General features: G+C 30.9%; 1 protein-coding gene across 4 annotated transcripts in view; it reads left to right on the top strand.

The window, feature by feature from the left end:
- The window catches only part of LOC106465982, a 107695-nt gene that overhangs the window by 63478 nt on the left and 23531 nt on the right, over positions 1-20686 (top strand). For 2 of the 4 annotated variants that reach the window (XM_013926232.2, XM_022393949.1), the window contains exons 3-7: positions 1978-2100; positions 9219-9296; positions 10944-11031; positions 18156-18305; positions 19943-20045. In XM_013926232.2, coding sequence (XP_013781686.2) covers positions 1978-2100; positions 9219-9296; positions 10944-11031; positions 18156-18305; positions 19943-20045 — 542 coding nt within the window. Of the gene's footprint in view, positions 1-1977; positions 2101-9185; positions 9297-10943; positions 11032-18155; positions 18306-19942; positions 20046-20686 lie in introns of those variants that run through there. The other 2 variants (XM_022393948.1, XM_022393947.1) reach the window with 2 other exon arrangements.

The following is a 20686-nucleotide window of genomic DNA, read 5'->3' on the forward strand; positions in this document are numbered from 1 at the left end:
TATAATACGTCTGTTGTTTAGCCTGAGTGCGCATATACTTTAGTCTGTAAAATTAAAAGCGAAATAATCAAAATATCGTCCGCGAATCTTCGGTCATTAAGTAGCGAAGTCTGTTAGGTTATTTTTTGTCTCAATTTCACATAGACTTGAAGTATAGAATAATACAAAGGATATGAAACACGACTAATCCCTCTTTGGTCGTTCAGTGATTATCGCGTTCTGTTTTATATTCAGATTGAAACTTAATGGATTTTTTTTTTCTATATTTGACATTTTATGTAAGATATGTCACAAGAATCAAGTAAAATGAAAAGACGAATTATCGGAAAGTGATTCATACTAGGTTTATTGTAACAATATTTACTTCACATCTGGCTGTATTTATCACGTTTTCCATATGTCGTTTGCATATTAGATTGCATTCCAGCGATTTGATAAGTCGGAGAAATATATTCTTTGGAATAATCTACTGACATTTATTGTGTAAAATATTACTTTTTTTGGGGGGGATACTTTTGATTAGAGAATACGTTTGAGTTATATTATGATGATAAAGAATAGCACATTAAAGAAATTAGTTTGTTTTGTTTGATCGAAGCGATACAGTTTGTTTTCTTAAGTACACTTGAATTATTTTGTTAATTAGAAGAAATTTTTCTGTAAACATACGCTGTTAACGCCAGGAAATTAGTCTTCTCATAGATCAACATGCTAATGAACGTGATGCACTAAACGTATTTTCATATTCTACTTAAATGATTTTTATGTCATTTATACAAAATAAACCTTCTAATTTCTAATCGATACAACTGTATTATGTCTAATATAAGTGTTTTTGCATAAATAGGAGCACACACACCCCGAAGGATACTGACTTTTTTCAAAATGTGTGTTGTTAGTATAATTGTCGTATAGTCTGTATTTTCATTTTAGAGAAATACGATTAGTGATAATGGTGTGTTATATTACTTTATGATATAATTTTCAGGTTGTTACACGTGATCAATAAGAGCGATGAAAAACAAATGCCCAGTGACCGGGGCATGGTTTTAGAGTAACCGGTGATATAAGAGACAAAATTGGAGTAACATTCTGGATAGCATGAAATAAGAGGTAGAAAATACGATAATCATGCTCTCTAGCAAGTACCTAAAGTAGCTAGAAAACTGCAAGGCAAAGTAGTTGAGTACTGTGAGTTTGTGAGATAGGTAGCTAAAAGGCATAAAAAAGGCTTGATAGTTTAGTGTTCATTAATTGTTTTAAGCAGATGAAATAATTGGATGTTAGGAGTAGCAGATGATTATACAGTAAGTATTGTTTTGATTCAGAGAGCGAACGGAATAATTGTGTAGTAGGCTTGATAGTTAAGTGTTCATTAATTATTTTAAGCTGATGAAATAATTAGCTGTTAGGGGTAGTAGATGATTATACAGTAAAAATTGTGTTGATTCAGAGAACGAATGGAATAATTGTGTAGTAGGTTGGAAGATGACAGATTTTGTGTATATGTGTGTGTGTGTGGGACGTGGATTCGAACTCGTGACCCGCAGATTGCGAGTCGAGCTCCCTAACCACCTGGTCATGCCGGGCCCATGAAAAAGGTTATGTGTATGTGTGTATATATATCACCAAACATGCTCGCCCTTTCAGCCGTGGGGGCGTTATAATGTGACGGTCAATCCCACTATTCGTTGGTAAAAGAGTAGCCCAAGAGTTGGCGGTGGGTGGTGATGACTAGCTGCCTTCCCTCTAGTCTTACACTGCTAAATTAGGGACGGCTAGCGCAGATAGCCCTCGTGTAGCTTTGCGCGAAATTCCAAAACAAACAAACAATCAAGATCAATTAATCTTTAAGTACATAATACCTGAAAGTGATGTTTTGTATTATTTATAAAAACGAAAACAGTATTATAAGGTTTTATTGTGTTTGTGACGTAGAATAGTCTACATATGGTTAATTTTTGAGACCTAACACAGCTTGACAACCGAGGTAACAGGCTGATAGTAACGGATGAAGCTGCTATCAATACTCCTGCCGTAGCTGCTGCCTACGTCACCAAAAGATACACAGCACAAGCCGGAGACGAGATATCCTTCGAGGTAAGCAGCCAGCTAGCCCAATTTAGAACTATACAAGTATATATTTAGGTATGGCCTTGGGGTCCTATGTCAAGGGTTTGTATTTTGTGTGAAGAGGTACGTTTAGCTCATTAATAACCAGAAGTAAAACACACCGACACTAAGTGTTATATTAGAAAATGAATAAACTCTTTTTGAAATCTCGAATATGCCTATATTTTGATATGCATTTGGAAGGTTTGTTTGTTTTATAGCAAAGCCACATCGGGCTATCTGCAATGTCCACGTAGGGAATCGAACCTCCGATTTTAGTATTGTAAATCCGTAGACTTACCGCTGTCCTACCAGAAGGAATAATTTATTAACACTTATGTCTCTTTAAGGAGTTTACCTCACCCCGTTAATTACAACAAAAAAGGAAAATAATAACATTTTATTGCTTTTCTCGTTGTTTTTCTGTTTTTAACATACCTGTTTAAAACTAACTATATTGAACTTTTAATTAAGTTTGTAATTTGAGCTATTTTTATACATATTTGTAAATATACATTTATATAGTAAGTGAAAAAAAAAATGATAAAATATATTATATAGGATAAACGTATTCAACAGATGTAAAAAATTGTCAGCCAAACTTCGGATAAAATATTACTCAATACTTGAATAACTGGTAATAAACCTGTAATTGTAATTCACCTTAGTTCTTGTGTATATATTAGAAATTATGGTATACTTAGAGGGACACAACCAGTACACGTAAAATATTATGTGTTACACAACCTACTTTTATATGTTGACACAACACGTTTGTCTGAGTTTATTTAGGTTGAAAACGCATTTAAGACCAACTTGTTTATTTTTGAACAAATTACAGTGATAAAGCTGTCTTCTTTAATATTTCTGTAAAATATTTTTAACGATCCAAATTCTCTTATTCTGTTCTTTGTATGAAAGTGGGTCACTGCACGATGCTATTAAAATAACTTAAGATACTCGGTTCACGTATTGATTTTCTGAACTTGAGTTTAAATCTCAGTATTAACCCTGACGTTCTAGTTTTCTGTTACTTGAAGTTAGAGTTCATAAAATTATTGTTTATTTCTAATTATTTAATATTATTTTAGTGATATATATTTATATATATATTCAAAACTTTTCAACTTGTTGAAAATGTTATCGTTTCAAGGTATATTAGTCCTAATATAATGTTTTATAGCAATGCCAAGTAATAATAGTGTTATTTCCTAAATATATGTACGTATTAATAAAAAAAAAGACATTTCCATTTGAAATAAATTATAGCACATAACATTTGAAGTATTTATGTCAAGTACCTGAAAACACTAGCATTCGTCACTATCTGGCTAGCCTTTGACAACTGATGGATTCTGTATTAAATTTTAACGAAATTGAATGTTAGTGTCCTCAATAATAGCCAATGATGAACCGTGGTATACTTTTGTAACCGTATTACTTGTGACTTACCTTAAATCAGCTATTGAAAATAATATACAACGTAATTTATTCGTATATTATTATGCTGTTGAATACCAAGAACAGTATGACAGAATTGTTTGTTTTATTTTAAATAAATTGGCTAATTCATGACTATTTATGATATTTGCTTTATATTGTATAAATCTAGAAAAGTATTGTCATAAAGATATTTTAATCACTTTTTCTCGCATGTACATACTAGAACATTTACAATGTTCAGCGCAATTTTGTTTGTTTATTGTTAAGCAGAAAGCTACACCGCTAGTATCGAAACCCAACTATTGACGTCATAATCCTCCTGACTTACAGCTGAGCCACCGAGAGGGGTTCAGCGTAATAATAATAAACATTAAAAACTGAGTGTAAAGGAGATAACTGTTGCTTATATAATCGACTAGAGAAAGTAACAACCCAGTAAACTTCTTGGTTAGTTTGTAAAATCCTGAAAAGATTAATTAGTAACCTAGGTATACAAGATTTTGTTTTTCATCAGATGATGCTGTAATGGATATTTTAAAATATTTTGGGTTCTATGCAGTATGCTTTTACATAATGAAATGTAAGTGATTATTACTAAAAATGTCATTAATTTCCAACTAATTTTGATAAGAAGTGTGAAAGTATGAAACATTATGAACGTGGAACAAATACGTGTAAACACTACTTTTACAGCTGTTTACGGGCCGGGCGTGGCCTAGTAGTTAGCGTGCTCGTACTGTGAATCCTAGATGACCTTGTTCGCGTCCTTTTCTCACTAAAACGCGCTCCACTCTTTGGGGCAGTTGATACGTTGTTAGAATAATGGTCAAAGAAATCCCTTATTCTATCAGACAAGAGTAGCCCTAGAGTTGGAGATCGGTGTTGTTCACTAGCTGCTTTCTTTCTAAATTAAGGATGGCTATATACAAATAGCAATTTTGTAGCTTTACACGAAAACAAACAAGCTCTTTCTTTATTAATAACATAGTACACAGTTGTATAATTATACAAAAAGTGTTTAATTTGAAGGCAGTGGTGACTCGTGTTTTATATTGGGCTGGTTTATTTTTATTAAATTTTATAGATATTTCCGTAACTACATATTTCTTGTTCAATAGTTTGTAGAGTTTATCATTTGGCCAATCCTCTAAAGTTCTTGAGTATTTTAGACGTGATACATTGATTAGAAATGTTAGACACTCGTTGTTAATGGCTTAGTTTTAAAGAACTGGATTTGAGTAGCTATATAAACCTGTTTTTGTATATACCTTACGATTAATGTGTTGTATCCAAATTCATGTAATGATTGGAAAGTTTATAAAATCATCCTAAAACGTTATTAGTCACATGACTTAATTTTAAATATCTGGATCTGATTAGGTTTAGAATTTTTTTTTTTTTTTGTATATTCTTTACGAATAATGTCTTTTATCAAAATTTATTTAATTGATTCAGTTGAAAATATTTTAGTCAATAACCGACCGGAATGTAATCTTTCATGTCTCAAGGTGTTATAGTTTACAAGCTTAGTGGTCAAATTAAACAACCTGGGTATAACTTAGCATAATCTTATTCGTTTGTAAGGCGTCAAAAAAAAAAAAAAAGAAGAAAGTTTGATATAATGTCGTTGTTTTAATAATAGTTTGTTTTTACTTAATCGTTAAGCTGTACAGTAGACCATCTGCCCTGTGCCGACTGCACTTGTCCAACCCATAATTTTAGCATTTCCAGCCACCAAATTTATTACTGAGCTCCAGGAGTGTTTGGGTTATTTAAAAGCTGTACTGCCATTTGCCAAAAATACGTTTCTCGTTTATGCCTATAACAGTTTGCTACTAAATTATTTCTTTTAATTGTTTTTAATAACATCTATAAGTTAGCCATGTGAACTTGAGTAATTTAGGTGAAATTCAGCTAAAGTAAAAATTGAGGAAGCACCGCGGTAGACTGGTTTTAAAATTTTAACCAAGAGTAAATCCGACACTCACCTTTCGAGAGTTCATCTCTGCTGTAGCATCTCCTACTTTGTAACACATGGCGTGTACTTTTTAGGCACTCGTTGTATAACCTTATCGGTAATTCCTATGTAGAAGAGGAAGTTAGTGAGCTCGTAAAATTTCAGAGAAAAATCACGTCAAATTGTTTAATGACCCTAGTTGTGCCCTGAATTAAGCTTTCAAAGCCGGCGTTTCTTGCTAAGTCAGCATATACGACCTGGCTACTAATCAGACACAGACTAGAACTTTCTTACTTTAGAAAACCGCCTCATTAAAGACATACATGGCTTCAACGATAACCAGTTCATCGTTACCATAAACTCATCCCATAAAAATACGTACCGGCTCCTTGGTCGTTGTAATATGTCCCTCCCTTTCATTCTTTCGGTTTTACCCCGTGAGGCTGTTCTTAGTACCATTTCTCGAGAGAAACAAAGCTTTATCATTAAAATGTTTACCAACTTCTTGACAGTGTTTGGTATACATGTTACAACCGTTTCGAGCTCAGAAGGCTAAGATTATAAAAGAACAGTTTTGGAAACATTATAAACGTTAAGCTACCCTATTTTTTATATTTTGAGTGTACAAATTAAAGAACACACACCGACATAAGTTAAATATACTTCGATCAAGAAAAGGGCAACGAACTAAATACTGACATTCGTATTATTAATTTAAAAAGAATAAATTCTTAAAGCTATTATGCAGATAGAACGTATTTTAAGCAACAAAACGCTTTGTTTAATTTGTCAGATTTGTATTCACATTTACTTGCGCTATGTTATTTCCTAGGAAAGCTGAAATTTATATAAGAATTGTCAGAATCAATGTACGAAATATAATCTTGATTATCTAAAGCCATTTGTCGTTTTCGGAATAAAAATATATTGTTACGAAGTGATTGTAGCAAAGAATGTTTATGTATGTATGTTTGTATAGCACGTAATCTGTTTATTATTTCAGGTGAACACAGCAATATTAATAAAGAAAAATTAGTTATACTATAGATGATGAGAAACGTACTTGTATGTCTTTCGAACAGAGGTGTCGCTAGGTGCTTAAAAGATTCGGGGCTTGGGCCCACAGACGCGGGTATTTTCGGCGTTTCAGTATGGTATCGATCATAATTTTCTATTATAATTTTCCAAGATGCCAACTGGGGATTCGGGGCGCGGGCCCCGTGTGCCAGTGCCTAGCGACGCCTCTGCTTTCAGTTAATTATACATTATGCGATCTTATATATTTTTAGAGATAAAAAATTGTTGTGTTTTTAGAAAGAAAGGCGAATTACAGTTATGAAAAATAACAACTTTATGTACAATTATGAATGGTTTCTTTTATTATTTCGTGTTTTGCTAATATACTTATCAGTACAAATCATTCATAGTATTTTTGCATGTAGAATAGGGCTTTCACACATTTCTGAATATTGAAATTGTCGAAGTGAGTTTTATAAATCATTTCTCATGCAAATATGTGAAATACGGAAATATTTAAAACATCATAAGAAGCTATTTGCATACACAATATTAAGTTAAGCTAACCATCCTTACTGCATGCTGCAATATAGAGGAAGTGTGTGTGTGTGTCAAACAAACACTGTAGAACTATTAACTTAGTATACTTTGGTGATTTTCTATTAAAATCTTGACAAGAGATATTGCAGGGGCGGTATGTAAAATATGATCAAACTCCATATATGTATCAGTGTTTTGATTCGGTTAGGCTTAAACTTTACGGCAGACATCAACAGGAAACCATGTTTTTCAACAGGATGTAAGACATACAAGTATCCGACTTACGCAATTTAAAAACTGTTTTCTACTTAACCAAACCAAAAATAAATGTCACAAAAAACAGAAACTAATTTTGGAAAACAAAATTGTAGAAACCTTATTCAGTAAAGTTACTTACTTTTAACGAAATATTGTATGAGCTGTTATTATAATTTATATACATAATAGATAGTCGTTATGATATCTGTTATTTCCAACGTGAATTAAAGAATATGTTTTGATAATATCAACCGGCGAAAGAACGCGCAACTGAATATATAGGAGGTAAGAAAATATTTGGTGACTGAGAAATAATAGACAAATAATTAAATGTTCTGATATTTCACATGTGGCTGCATATGAATCGTTCATTTGACATTACTTATATAATAAAAATTCAGTAGCCCGAGTGATGTGAGAGGATAAATGCCAGTTGAGGTTTCGATGCCATTATGTAGTACAACAAAAAAGCCAGTCCAACCCGACTACAGTTAAAGTGAACTCATCCAGTAGCGTCTGCTTTCGTATAACCCGCACGTACTTAACTTTCAGAAGAAATGAGGGCATAACCAGAACTTTATTTACTGCCGGTCGAAGTTTCTTGTCGCGTTACCTTATATAGGTGCAATGTTCACACCAAATTGGAGTTACCGTATTGAACTCTAGTGTCAAACTGTTAGACTGTACATTACAATTGGGTCTAATTTACTACACCCAAGATTTTTGTTGTTGTTTCATCTTCAAATCTTGTTGCGTTTACTTGATGCTCGTGAAAGTGAGAAACAAATTTTCTCTTTGATCATGACCTGACTTGATAATTTGTTGGTAATTTTCTTCAAATTAATATTTTTGTTATTCAAATATAACTCTCTTTTCTTAGATAACTGATTTCTTTTGCTTTTTGCAACAACTGCTAATTACAAAAGATGCACCTCAAGTAACTTTCTTTATTAAAGGTTTAGTTTCCTGTAGCTAAAATAAGTAGTAGTTAAGTTTTATTATTTGTTTACTTAAAATTTTAACATCATGTTTTTTTTAAATGTTTTATTATATTGTAAGGTGTAGTAAACAGTAAAGATTTTATCCATGTTTTTTTATTATTATTTTGTAAGGTGTTGTAGTTAACAGTAAAGATTTTATCCATGTTTTTTACATTTATTGTACTGTAGGGAACAAATTATTGACAAAACATAAGAAATTTTGAAATTGTTAAATAATAGCTTGTTTTGGTTGTTTTAAGATGTTTAGTTCATGAGTGCATTATATGTGATACACCATTAACAAAGTCCAGATTATCAAAAGATAAAAGAACTGATAAGTGAGCCAATCTTGATGTTCGTATAATTAATTTAGAAAATATAAATTCCAAGTATTTTGATACTAGCAAACTACCGTACTATTTGCACCTACATATTATAAGAAAAATTTGCAGCAATTACTGTGGAGGGGATTTTTGTTGCTGTTGAAGTTAAATATGGTTTAAGTTGAACTGTGCCCAATTTATCTTGAAATGAGAGACATGTTCTATTTTAAAACAGTTTGTTTAGCTTTTTGTTTTCCCCCACTTACGGGTATAGTACTTTCTTATACACTTTATGATTAACTTGAAAACTGTAATAATATTTAATTGGCACCTCTTCAGGTTAAATCACACAGTACTTCCTGAAAGAAAAACTGTGTTCAAGTTATGAAGCATTATGCAGTATCTCAGTTAACTTTTCCATTTGCTAAAATATATCGAAACAATTTCTTCAAAAAACATTTTAGTGAATTTATATACATATGGTAGATAGTTTCTGCCAGATTGGGAGTCTTTTTTTTTTTTTGTATTGAATTTTGATGAATTTTTCATTTGTAGATGATATGATGCTGAACATCTGTTCACTTCCAGGTTGGAGATATGGTGTCTGTGATTGATATGCCACCACCTGAAGAATCTACGTGGTGGAGAGGAAAACGGGGATATGAGGTAAACAGGCATATCTTTAAATAAATTATCCAAATTCAGTAAAGGCAACTCAAGCTAATTTTCTGTGTTTGAGCTTATAGAACTCCAAATTTATTTATTTTTAATTTGAAAGGGAGTATTAATATTCAATTTTAAAAAATGTAAGAGATTTTCTAAATTGGGGAAGAAGCTATAGCTTTCTTAGAATTTCAGTTTTTAAGTAATTGTGAAAGTTTGGGACATATATCCCATAAGATGAACTAAGCAGCTGCCTAGGGCCCCACTCTTGCGAAGTCTGAATGGAAATTTGTTTACACATGTACAGCTTAGATGGGAAAAAAGAAAGCATAAAGTGAAGTTACAGAAAAGAGAAACAAACAAACAAAAAGTAGTGTTTCATTTTGTTTTTCAATTTATTGTTTGTTTCCATTTGCCTTTACTTCTCTTGTGGGAGGTGGGGTGTGTGTGTCAGTTGGGTGATTTTGAACAGTTTCAGTGTAGAATCCTGTAAAATCTTAAAATGTTACAGTCCTGGTGATATTACAGTTATTTATCCCATCAGGGGTGTGTTAACCGCTTAAGCTCTTTAGATTTGCATATTTGGGTTATTTCGTTATAAAAATGTTCATTACATATTTACTTGGAAACACTACAGCTTACTCTTATCGTCAGTCTTAGAAAAAGTATTGTCACTCACAAATCAGTTGTCAAATGGATCCTAAAAAGTAATGATGTTCAGTAATATATTGCTGATTGGCTGCTGTCAAAAAAAAAGTTTATACAAAAACGATCTGAGTACCATAATATTAATGATAACTTTCAAACTATATATTTTTGGGAATTTGGATGATAGGTATTACTGATGTCAGAGATTAAGAAAAGTTACAATAGGCAATTAAAATATATCTTATGTAAACATCCACTTGTCATGATTCAAGTAGAGAGATGCTGAGATACATCTATCATATTACAGTAAAAATATTTAAAGAGTACTAAACTTTGTAATCCATCAACTTAAAAAATACAACCACTGACCAGGAATTACAAATTATTTAAAAGATGAATGTAGATTAAGTCTACAATGTAATTTTAATTAAGGTAACCTCTTACTTTAACTTTGCTTATAGTAGAATGTTTTTAATATTTATAAAACTTACTGAGGGTAAATTGTCAATTATTTAATTATTCATAACTTAAACTTTTACATTTTGCTCTGTATTTTGGTGAATATTAGTAATGCTAAAAAAATTACAATCTTGTTTCTTAAAAAAGGAAAGAAAAAGCCTAGCATGGCCAGGTTGTTAGGGAGCTCAATTCACAATCTGAGGGTCGCTGGTTCGAATCCCTGTCCCACCAAACATGCTCGCCATTTCAGCCATATATAATGTGATGGTTAATACCACTATTCATTAGTAAAATAGTAGCTCAATAGTTGGTGGTGGGTGGTGATGACTAGCTGCCTTTCCTCTAGTCTTTCACTGCTAAATTAGGGATGGCTAGTGCAGATAGCCCTTGTGTAGCTTTGCATGAAATTCGAAACAAACAAACAGTTTTCAAAAAATTATTTTAAATGATTGTAAAAGTTTTAGATATCTGTTTTTATCTCATTTATTGATCATTATAAATATATTTACAATATGTAATGAATGTATATTTGCAACTATTTAGGTTGGATTTTTCCCCAGTGAATGTGTTGAAGTAATTGGAGAGAAAGTTCCACAGACTTTAAAAATACCAGGAGCTTCGACAAAACCAGGTAACTTTATCAATTTTGTATGTATACACATATATGATAGGTAAAGTTACTGGAAAAAAGACTGTGATCCAAACATTTTCAATTTGGAGACCTGTGGAATTGGATGCTTGAAAAAAAACTAGCTGTTTTGAAATTTTTTTTCTAGTAACACAGTATTGTTATAAATCTCTTATTTTTACTTTTAATTAAATGTATATTTAATGTAGTGAAATGCGAAGATCGGTTATATATGCATCTTATAATCTTTTTAAAATTACTGTCAAAATTTATATTTGTGTCCCCTAGTCCTATCATTATTACCATTAAGTATGAAAAAGTTGGTGCCTTGACACTGTAAATTCCCTTGACAATCTTAAACACCTCAATGAAATCCCCTGTATCTTTTCTTTTTTTTCAAGAAAATTCTATTTCAGATATCACAGAAATTCTGTTCAGTGTTTTATAAATAAGAAAATAACAGTTGATTAGTTATGCATTATTTAAACCTCCAGTTCTAAGTACTTCTTAAAAAGATAATATAAATATATATTTGTTTTTTACAATATAGTTTTATATTTAATGTTACTTCAGATATTTAAATTACTCTTGAAATTTTGAAAGACAGATATTAAATAATTAATAATCATTTGAATTTGGTTAGAGTATAATCAGTTTGTTCTTGCTTAAGAAATTACATGTTCCATTATTAAAAAATTGCTTCATATATATGCAAAAAAATCTACATTTCTGTTCCAAAACAACTCATCTTTTAGAATTTGCTGTTTCAAAAACATCAGAATATAATATTTCTTTAATGTGTGTCAAGTAAAATCAATACAAAATGTAAAACTTGCTTTTCTTCATAAAATAACAGTAAAAAAATAATTTTATTGTCAAGTGCTTTCAGAGAAAGATAAAACAAGCTCTTAAGTAAACCAATATTGCAAAATAATTTATGTAAACAAGGTTTAAAAAAATCTTATTGTTGTACTCAACAAGTAAAATTTGTTAGTTCTTGTGGTATCCTATAGAAAAGGGCTACTTAACAGTAAACTTGGCAACCAAGATTGGTATAAGTATGTAAAATTGTGATAAAGAAGGATGTGAAAAAAAGTAAAAAACAACACACATACATGCAAATTATTAATGTCTTGGAAAAAGAAATGTTCATTGAGTCTAATAATTATATCACATTTCTCATATTTACTCGTTTACTAGCTTTTACTGTTACTTAAATGTTTGGAGATGGCTTGAATGGTACCTGATGATGACATAATTTGGTCAAAATGTTGAAAATTTATAATAAAGTTTTGTTCAATACCCATTCAAGCCATCTTTAAACTTTTATTTTTGAAAAAATGGGTTCCTCATTATCAAATTTACTTAGGTTATTATATATTCCAAAATACATTCAGAGTAAGTGGCTACTCTGAAAGTTTATGAAAAGTGTAATTAAACAGAAGTTTAAAGTAAGGTACAGTTGCTTACTTCCTAGATAAGCAATATTGTCATGAATAAACATAAGAAAAATTGTTTTTCAAAGAGATAGGACTTCCTATCTCCATAACTCATAAGCTTAAATAAGATAAATCTCCTTAAACCTACAATTTGAAATAATGGAAATTGCTTAACTTGAATATCTAGAAAATGTCAAATCACATTATAATTTATATGTTGATATTACAGAGTAGAAACTTGGAGATCTTTGTATTCATGTGAAATAAACATAAAATTTAAAGACAATAAGGGATCTGTTGGTCTATCTAGGTCATTCCATCTTCTAAAATAAACTGTTTTATAAGTAAAAGAAAAACAACATCTAAAATCCAACTCTTATCATTTGAATATTTATTAACTTTTCCCTTAGACTTAAATTTTCTGTATCCACCACATTTGAAGCAACCCATTCTGAAGACCAACCACTCTGTTAAAAAAATAAAACTGTCCTAGCTAAAGATGAGTAATATACTATCAAAATTTATATTTGTGTCCCCCTAGTCCTATCATTATTACAATTAAATATGAAAACGTTGGTGCCTTGACACTGTAAATTCCCTTGACAATCTTAAACACCTCAATGGAATCCCCTGTATCTTTTCTTTTTTTTCAAGAAAATTCTATTTCAGATATCTTAACCTGTTCTCTTATAACAACTTTCCAAAGTGAGAATCCAAATGCTGGACATAATACTCCAAATGTGGTCTTACAAGTGACTTCTACAATAGAATTATAATCTCTTTTGACTTGTATTCAATATTTCCCTAGATACAACCTAAAATCCTACTTACCCTGCCACTGTCAACAACACACTGCTTAGATGGCTTAAGACTGATCAACCATAACACCAAGATCCTTTTCTTCCTTAACACTGTTAAGATTATTTTCATCATAATTATTTTTCAATTCAAATTTTGATAACTCGCATGCATTAACTTGCATTTATTATAAATAAAAGCCATCTGTCATTTATTTGCCTAACTCACCAAATGATCTCAATCCTTTCGTAAATCATCATCAGCAGCAGCAGCATCCAGTAACACCCAAGACATTAATATCATCAACACATTTAAGTACTTTATTCACCATTTCTTCATCTGTGTCACTGATGTAAATCAAAAAGAGCAAAGGTCATAACACTGATCCCTGAAGTACCCCACTTGTGACATTAACCTAATTTTACTGAACTCTAATTTATAAAAACCCTTTGCTTTCTTCCATCCAGCCAATGTATTCTACATAGCTATAGAGATCACTTTCTTTAACAAGCCTTTTTTTTTGACACCCTGAAAACCTGTATACACCAAATCTACACAATTATCCTAATCTACATGAGCAGTAACCTCTTCAAAGAATGTAAAAGATTAGTAAGGCAAGGTTTTTCCTTAGTAAAACCATGTTGACTATCCAACAAAATTTTAGACTTTGTTAAATGACTTTGTAAAGCATCTTTCATCTAATAGGCCTCTAATTATTACCTGAAAATTAATATTGCCTCCTTTAAAAAGAGGAGTAACATTAGGCAAATTCCAATGTTCTGACACCTGCTAAGTATTCAAGGACTTAGAAAATTAATAGCAAGTGGCTCACATATCCAATCCTTGACCTCATTCAAGACCCTTGGGAAATATCATCTTGCCAAGGATCCTTATCATTTTTTGAACTTTCCAGTTTTTATCTTAAGCTCAAAATTAATGTAATTATCTTTTTCTAACTTGTTTTCATCTAGCAACTGTTCAGTATGAGGAATATTGCTGAAATTTTCATGAGTAGAAATTTTAGAAAAAGTAGAATGTCATATCTCAGCCATCTCATAATCATCAGAAATTAACTTTCCCATATCATCCCTCAAATGTCTTACTCCCATCCTGACATTTTGCTTACCCTTATTCTTCATCTTCTATAATCCTCCACATCTCCCATCATTTAAACTTCTTAAATTTATAATGTTTTCTTTAATTTTACTTTTATATCTTTTGTGAGCCAACCTGGTCTTTTACTTGCAACCACTCTTTTTTTTTCTATTAGGAACATATCTATCTTAAATGTTTAAAATTTTTTCCACATTTGATAAGAATCTCCAATTAATTCAGTTGCCAAATTCACAACAGATAATTTTTGTCATATCTCTTCAGAATTTGTTTTTTTAAAACTTACAACCCAATTATCATTATTCCTGACCTCCGTATGCAGTAAAACATCAAATCTAATTGAACAATGATCACTTGCACCCAGATGTCCCTTAAACCTCTCCCTATCAACCATTTCTATGTTAGAAATTAACAATAAATCTAAAACAAGGTGTTTCTAGTAAGTTTCCTGACCAATTGGTAAAGAAAACCATCTTGTATGGTTTCTTAAAACCTGTCTCCCTCTTGGTTTAGCTGAAATCTCTCAGTCTAGATGCATGAAACTAAAATCCCTCTTAATTATGACCTCACTAATAGTTGATATCTTAACTGTAGACTTTCTCATTAATTTCATCAGTTTTATCACATGGTTCGTAACAAATTCTAGCTAAAACCTTTTCCCCCCCAGAAACAGAAACTCAAATAGAAATAGATTCAACCACCTTTGATATCCTCTATTCAACAGGATGTAACTCACATTTTACATATCAAGCTACTTCCTTCTTTTTAGCACTCTATCCATATTAAATAACATATAACCCTGTATTTCAAAGAAACTTATGTTTTCAGAAGTGTTCACATCCAACCAAGTTTCACTTATCAGAATCTTCCATTCTGACTAGTACTATAAGGTCACTGGTTTATTTCTCATATATCTACCATTACAATAATAACAATTTAGCTAACCCTTAAAACTACTTCTGTACTTTGTTCTTTCATTACACTTTTCTCTGCATCATATTTTTTCTGCATTTAGTTTACCCTCTCTCCCACCACTGTCAAGTCATAGTTTAAAGCTGCCATTATAGTTCTGTTATTAATCCATGCAAACAAGCCACCCACTACCCTATTTAAGTGTAAACCATGCAATCCAAAAACTTCTTTTTTCTGTCAGAGTGATCCAACAAGTCAAACCAGTCAATGTGCTCATACTTACCAATTAAACTAAATCTAGTATTGAATCCTATTGACCTGCTTATCGTCTCATCTCCACATTTAAATCTAGGTAGTATCCCTGACAAAATTAATTTATGTCCATTTTCTTTAAATGCATTTATCAATCCCCTGTACTTATTAATTAGCTTATCTGACCTATCCTTCCTACATCATTAGCCCCTATGAGCAGAACAAAGACTGCATTATGCTTGCACCTTTTACTGTATCACTTGCTTTATGTCCTCCAATGCTGCCCCTGGATAACATAATCTAATTCTTTTCTCCCTGTTTATCCCAAAGACTATTCAATTCATGTGCCCCATGATAGCTCAGTGGTAAGTCTGAGGACTAATAACCCTAAAAGTTGGTTTTAAATACTCATGGTAGATACCAATAGTCCAATTTATAAGTTTGTGATTAACAACAAACATACAAGTGAAAAATTCATCTATATCTGTTCCTTTGGTTTTCCTTTCTGTCCATAGTTCCTCATCTGTACAAGACTGAAACCTGTTACTTAATATAATCTATTTATTACAATTTCTGTCTCTAACACTACTGTTTCTAACTTCCTGAAATTCATTATTAGCTATTTTGTCTTTTCACTGTAAAGCTTGAGTTTCCCTTTAATTCCTGCTACCATTTCCCACAATTTACACTTCTCTTTATCTGTTGCCTCTACTTTATTTAGAATAGCTTCCAATTTCTCTTCCAACATTTGAACTGTACAAACACATTACAGATACCAGGTTTGGTAGAATTAAACAAATTGCATGCAATAACAAAACATATGTTAAATAAACACGAATATAATTATTAATATATTGAGTACAGGTACTACGTATCTCAGAAAAAAACACAAAAGTACATTTAATTAAAGAATTAAATTTTAGACTTAAATGTAGCAAGTTTTCCTTTGTAATATCTGTAAAAAGAAATAACTGGATGATTGGAAATAGTATTTTTGTATTTCATGTACACAAAAATATGGATATTAACATAGGTTCATATTTGTTCTGCTAATTCAATCTAGGTTTAAGTTTATCAATTAATAGACTTTCCTTTTTTCCTGCTCATTATTAGCCCTGACCAAGATTTTAAAATTTTCTCTATTTATGGGTTCATTACAACTATATAATGCATGCCTCTTAATGCTTAAGTATGGCATGGATTTCAAATTTGAACGCTCTTGTATATACGTGTTTTTATCACTCTAATGGTAGAACCTATATAACCTAAATTACATTTATGATACCAATATAGATATACTACACTTGATGTTTATTAGATAAATGTTTGATCTTTATATCTAAAAAACTTTTCCTATTCTACACACTGGCTAAACACATGTCTACATGGGTTAATTCTAATGGATTATTTTTATTAACTGATTTCTATTCTCTATCACTTGCTTTCTGATGTATGGTAAAACAAAAAGAAATTTTTCATTTTTTACTTCCATTGTGGAAGATGTAGGATGGACTCTGATATTTAAATAATCATGAATAATTTATAATGTCTGTTGGTAAATTTTTTTTTTTTTCTATTAGGAATTCCTTAATGTTTGCTATTTCTTGATAGAAAAAATATATGTACTGGTTAACTCATATGTTTGAACCAGTATTTTTATCAAGTTTTTCTTAAAATACAGTGGTATAGAATTTTCAAAGTTAGAATATAATCCTGTAAATGTCTTTTATGTGGAAAATTTCACATTCAAATTTTCAATCATTTTTATGAAGAATATTTCACCTATTATTAAAGTTATAAATGTTGGCATTTTGTGTTTGTAGTTCATTTTTGTGTGTCATCCCCCAGTGGCACAGCAGTAAGTCTAAAGGCTTACAATGTTAAAAACTGGGTTTCGATACACATGGGAGGCACAGAGCAGGTAGTTCATTCTGTAGTTTTGTACTTAAATATAAACAAATAAAAATCTTTGTGAGTATTCTTTTTATTTACTCTAATTAATAAGATAAGATCATATTTCTTGTATAAGTTGAAAATATGTATGTTTTAGTGTTAAATGTATATCAAAAATATCAAGTATATCTTGACTTTTGATATACACAATTATTGGGTTTGTATATAACATTATAATTACATTTAACAGTAGTCTTTTTTTTTGGTTCAGAAGAGAGTATTTCAGATCTGCTGTTCAGTTTAAAATCTTTTCCTTATAAAAGGGGTGTAGAAATAGTGTTACACAACCCTCCATAAAGGTTGTGACAACAAAATATTGAGCAACAATTTCTGGATTCTATTAGTTTAGTTGCTAATGATACAGCACTCAAATATATTCTATAAACATTAAGAAATCATGAAAACATTATACAGGTGTCAAAAATCAAGTGTTCTCTTGACTTCCAAAGCTATGAATTCAGTAAGTTCTTTCATATTGTTGGTTCCAGTAACATGATACTAAGTTAATGAAGTAAAGCTGATTTAAAAGAGAATACTGATATCCAAAATTATATTTGTGTTGAGTTATTGTGAATCATTTTAATTCTACTGTAATTAATCATAGCTAAACTTTGCTTAAAGGGAAAAAACATTTAAGTCGGTTTTCTGGTTACTTTTCAGTGTTGCGGAAACATGGAAAACTGATTGCTTTCTTTAGATCCTTTCTACTTTCACGACCTTCAAGAGGGAAATTAAAGCAAAGTGGTATCTTGAAAGAAAGGGTATTTGGTTGTGATTTAGGAGAACATTTATTAAATACTTCTAGAGAGAGTAAGTACACAGTACAAACATTTAATAAAGGTGAAAATTCTTTTTAACTAATTTTACTTAAAAAGATTAAATATACCTTGAATTCAATAAATATTGGGAGATGCATAGTTTGCTTTCTTTAAAATACTTGTACCTGTAGAAATCTTGATAATGTTTTTAAACAATTTGTTCTAATAATAAAAATAATCTCCAGGTAAAATTTTATCTTAACAATGTTAGAGTGGACTTTTCATACACTCTTTTTGTTCTTTCTTTGGGCTACAATGAGTAATAATATATACAGTTGCTTTTAAATAAATCATATTTTAGTGTATTTTGTTATACATTAAGACAAACTCGGAAAGTAATCAAGTTTCTTCATTATTAAGTTTTAGACTGTTCATCTAGAACTAAATTATGATGTCCACTTTCTATCTAAGCCTGAAATATCAAACCTATTAATGCACTTTTTCATTGACTGATCATTTCATCAAAAAGAACAACATCTATCCATCCTTTTCAGCTGCAATCATGTCAAAGACTGAATAAATCAATTAAGATTGAGTATTTTGTCACTTAAAACATGAAACTCAAATTGAAGAATTTACAATAAAAACTAAACCAGGTACTTTCTGTATTCCAAGTGTATTCTGTGGTTGATAATTTCTTCACATTATATGAGGCTAGAATAGCAAAAGCATGGGCATAAGTCTAGAGAATGATATTAGAAAAACGTTAATGTGTTTATATAACTAGAGGGTGAGTACATTCTATTAAAAATATTTTTGACTATGCAAATCAGCAAGTTACTGTGATAAGTACAGTTGATATAAACCATCCAAATTTACCATACATCAGTATGCAACATAGTCAAGAAGCATTCCCATTTGTAAATGCAACACAAGTCAGTGGCTGTTGATTTCTGATTGAAACTGGTGCTGGTGTGGTATTCTTAAGTAGAGTCACACACAGTTAAGACACAACTGCAATAACTAGAGGAATGCTAAGAACTAGCTTGTAGTAAGTCACTGATGTTTGAAGAATGAAGGCTGAATTGGTTCATAGCAGAAATTGGCTAGTGTTGTAGATGAATTTTAAGATGTAAAACAAAAACATGTTAAGTGGTGCAATCCTGGGAAGAAAACAAAAACATTTTACACAATTGAACATGAAATTATATTGTTAAATAAAACTGACTATTTTGTATCAATCAACCCAACAAAACTAGGCTTTACTGTATGAAGATAAATGATTTAATGACCAAGATGAGACTGACTCAACTACAAAGATTCAAACACACAGATGTACGGTCAGAGAACTAAGACTAAGCATGACTGGTGACGTGAACTGTAATGACCTGGTGAGGCTTAAAAATCTTCAATGTACTCAACCCTCTGTATATTTACAGCAGAAAACAACATATATAAGTTCAAAACATGTTTTATGATTCTGGTTTTCCTGACTGAATGAGTATTAGCAGTTGATTTAAGTTAGGAAAATAAAAAGAGTATAATCACTTTGTTTTGATTATTTTTCATATTATTAAACTATTTTTCAAAATAATCTAATGCTTCTTGGAAGTTGCTAATTTGTATTTTCTTTGAAATAATAAACAATTTTTTGTAATTTATTAATAAATAAATTGTGTATTCCCTCAGTCCCTCTGGTATTAAAATGCTGTACAGAATTTATTGAAGCCCATGGCATAGTTGATGGGATATACCGATTATCAGGTGTAACATCAAATATCCAGAAATTAAGGTATTCAGTTTTTTAAAAGCTGTTTCTAAGTCTCAATTTATTGGAAATTGTTTCCAAGCTGTAATGATTTTATTCACAGTAATTTTTTTTCTTGAAAACTGATTCTATTTTTAATATGACTGCATTTTTATTTTGATGTTTGGTTAAAAAATATATGATTTATTTATGGTATGAACCAATAAAATAAAATTGCTCACTGTTGAAGGAACTAAAGTAGAAGTTAACATGAACCTTCGTCTCTCAATATAATGGAGTACATTCACTGTCTGTCATCCATCTCTTATAATGTTGAGTGAGACAGTATAATAAGTATATTTTATTGTACTTCTAAATCATATACATACACTGAGTGGTCACAAGTAAATAGACACCTGATTTTTCGTCATTTAACTGATTTATGCTAACTAATTTGTGTTCACAGAGCACTACATAAATGAAAGTGGTCCGCACACTAATTATCTTGTGCTACAACATGCCTAGAACTCAAGGTTCTCTCGAATTGTCAGATTTTGTTAGAGGAAGGATAGTTGGTCAAACAGATAGTGGAATAAGTCAGCGGTAAATTTCGCAGAATTTGGAAATCCCGCTTTCGACAGTGAACACAATCATCTTGCAGTTCAGGAAACATGGCAAGGACACAA

The sequence above is a fragment of the Limulus polyphemus genome, unplaced genomic scaffold, assembly GCF_000517525.1.
Source record: "Limulus polyphemus unplaced genomic scaffold, Limulus_polyphemus-2.1.2 Scaffold2113, whole genome shotgun sequence".
NCBI lineage: Eukaryota > Metazoa > Arthropoda > Merostomata > Xiphosura > Limulidae > Limulus > Limulus polyphemus.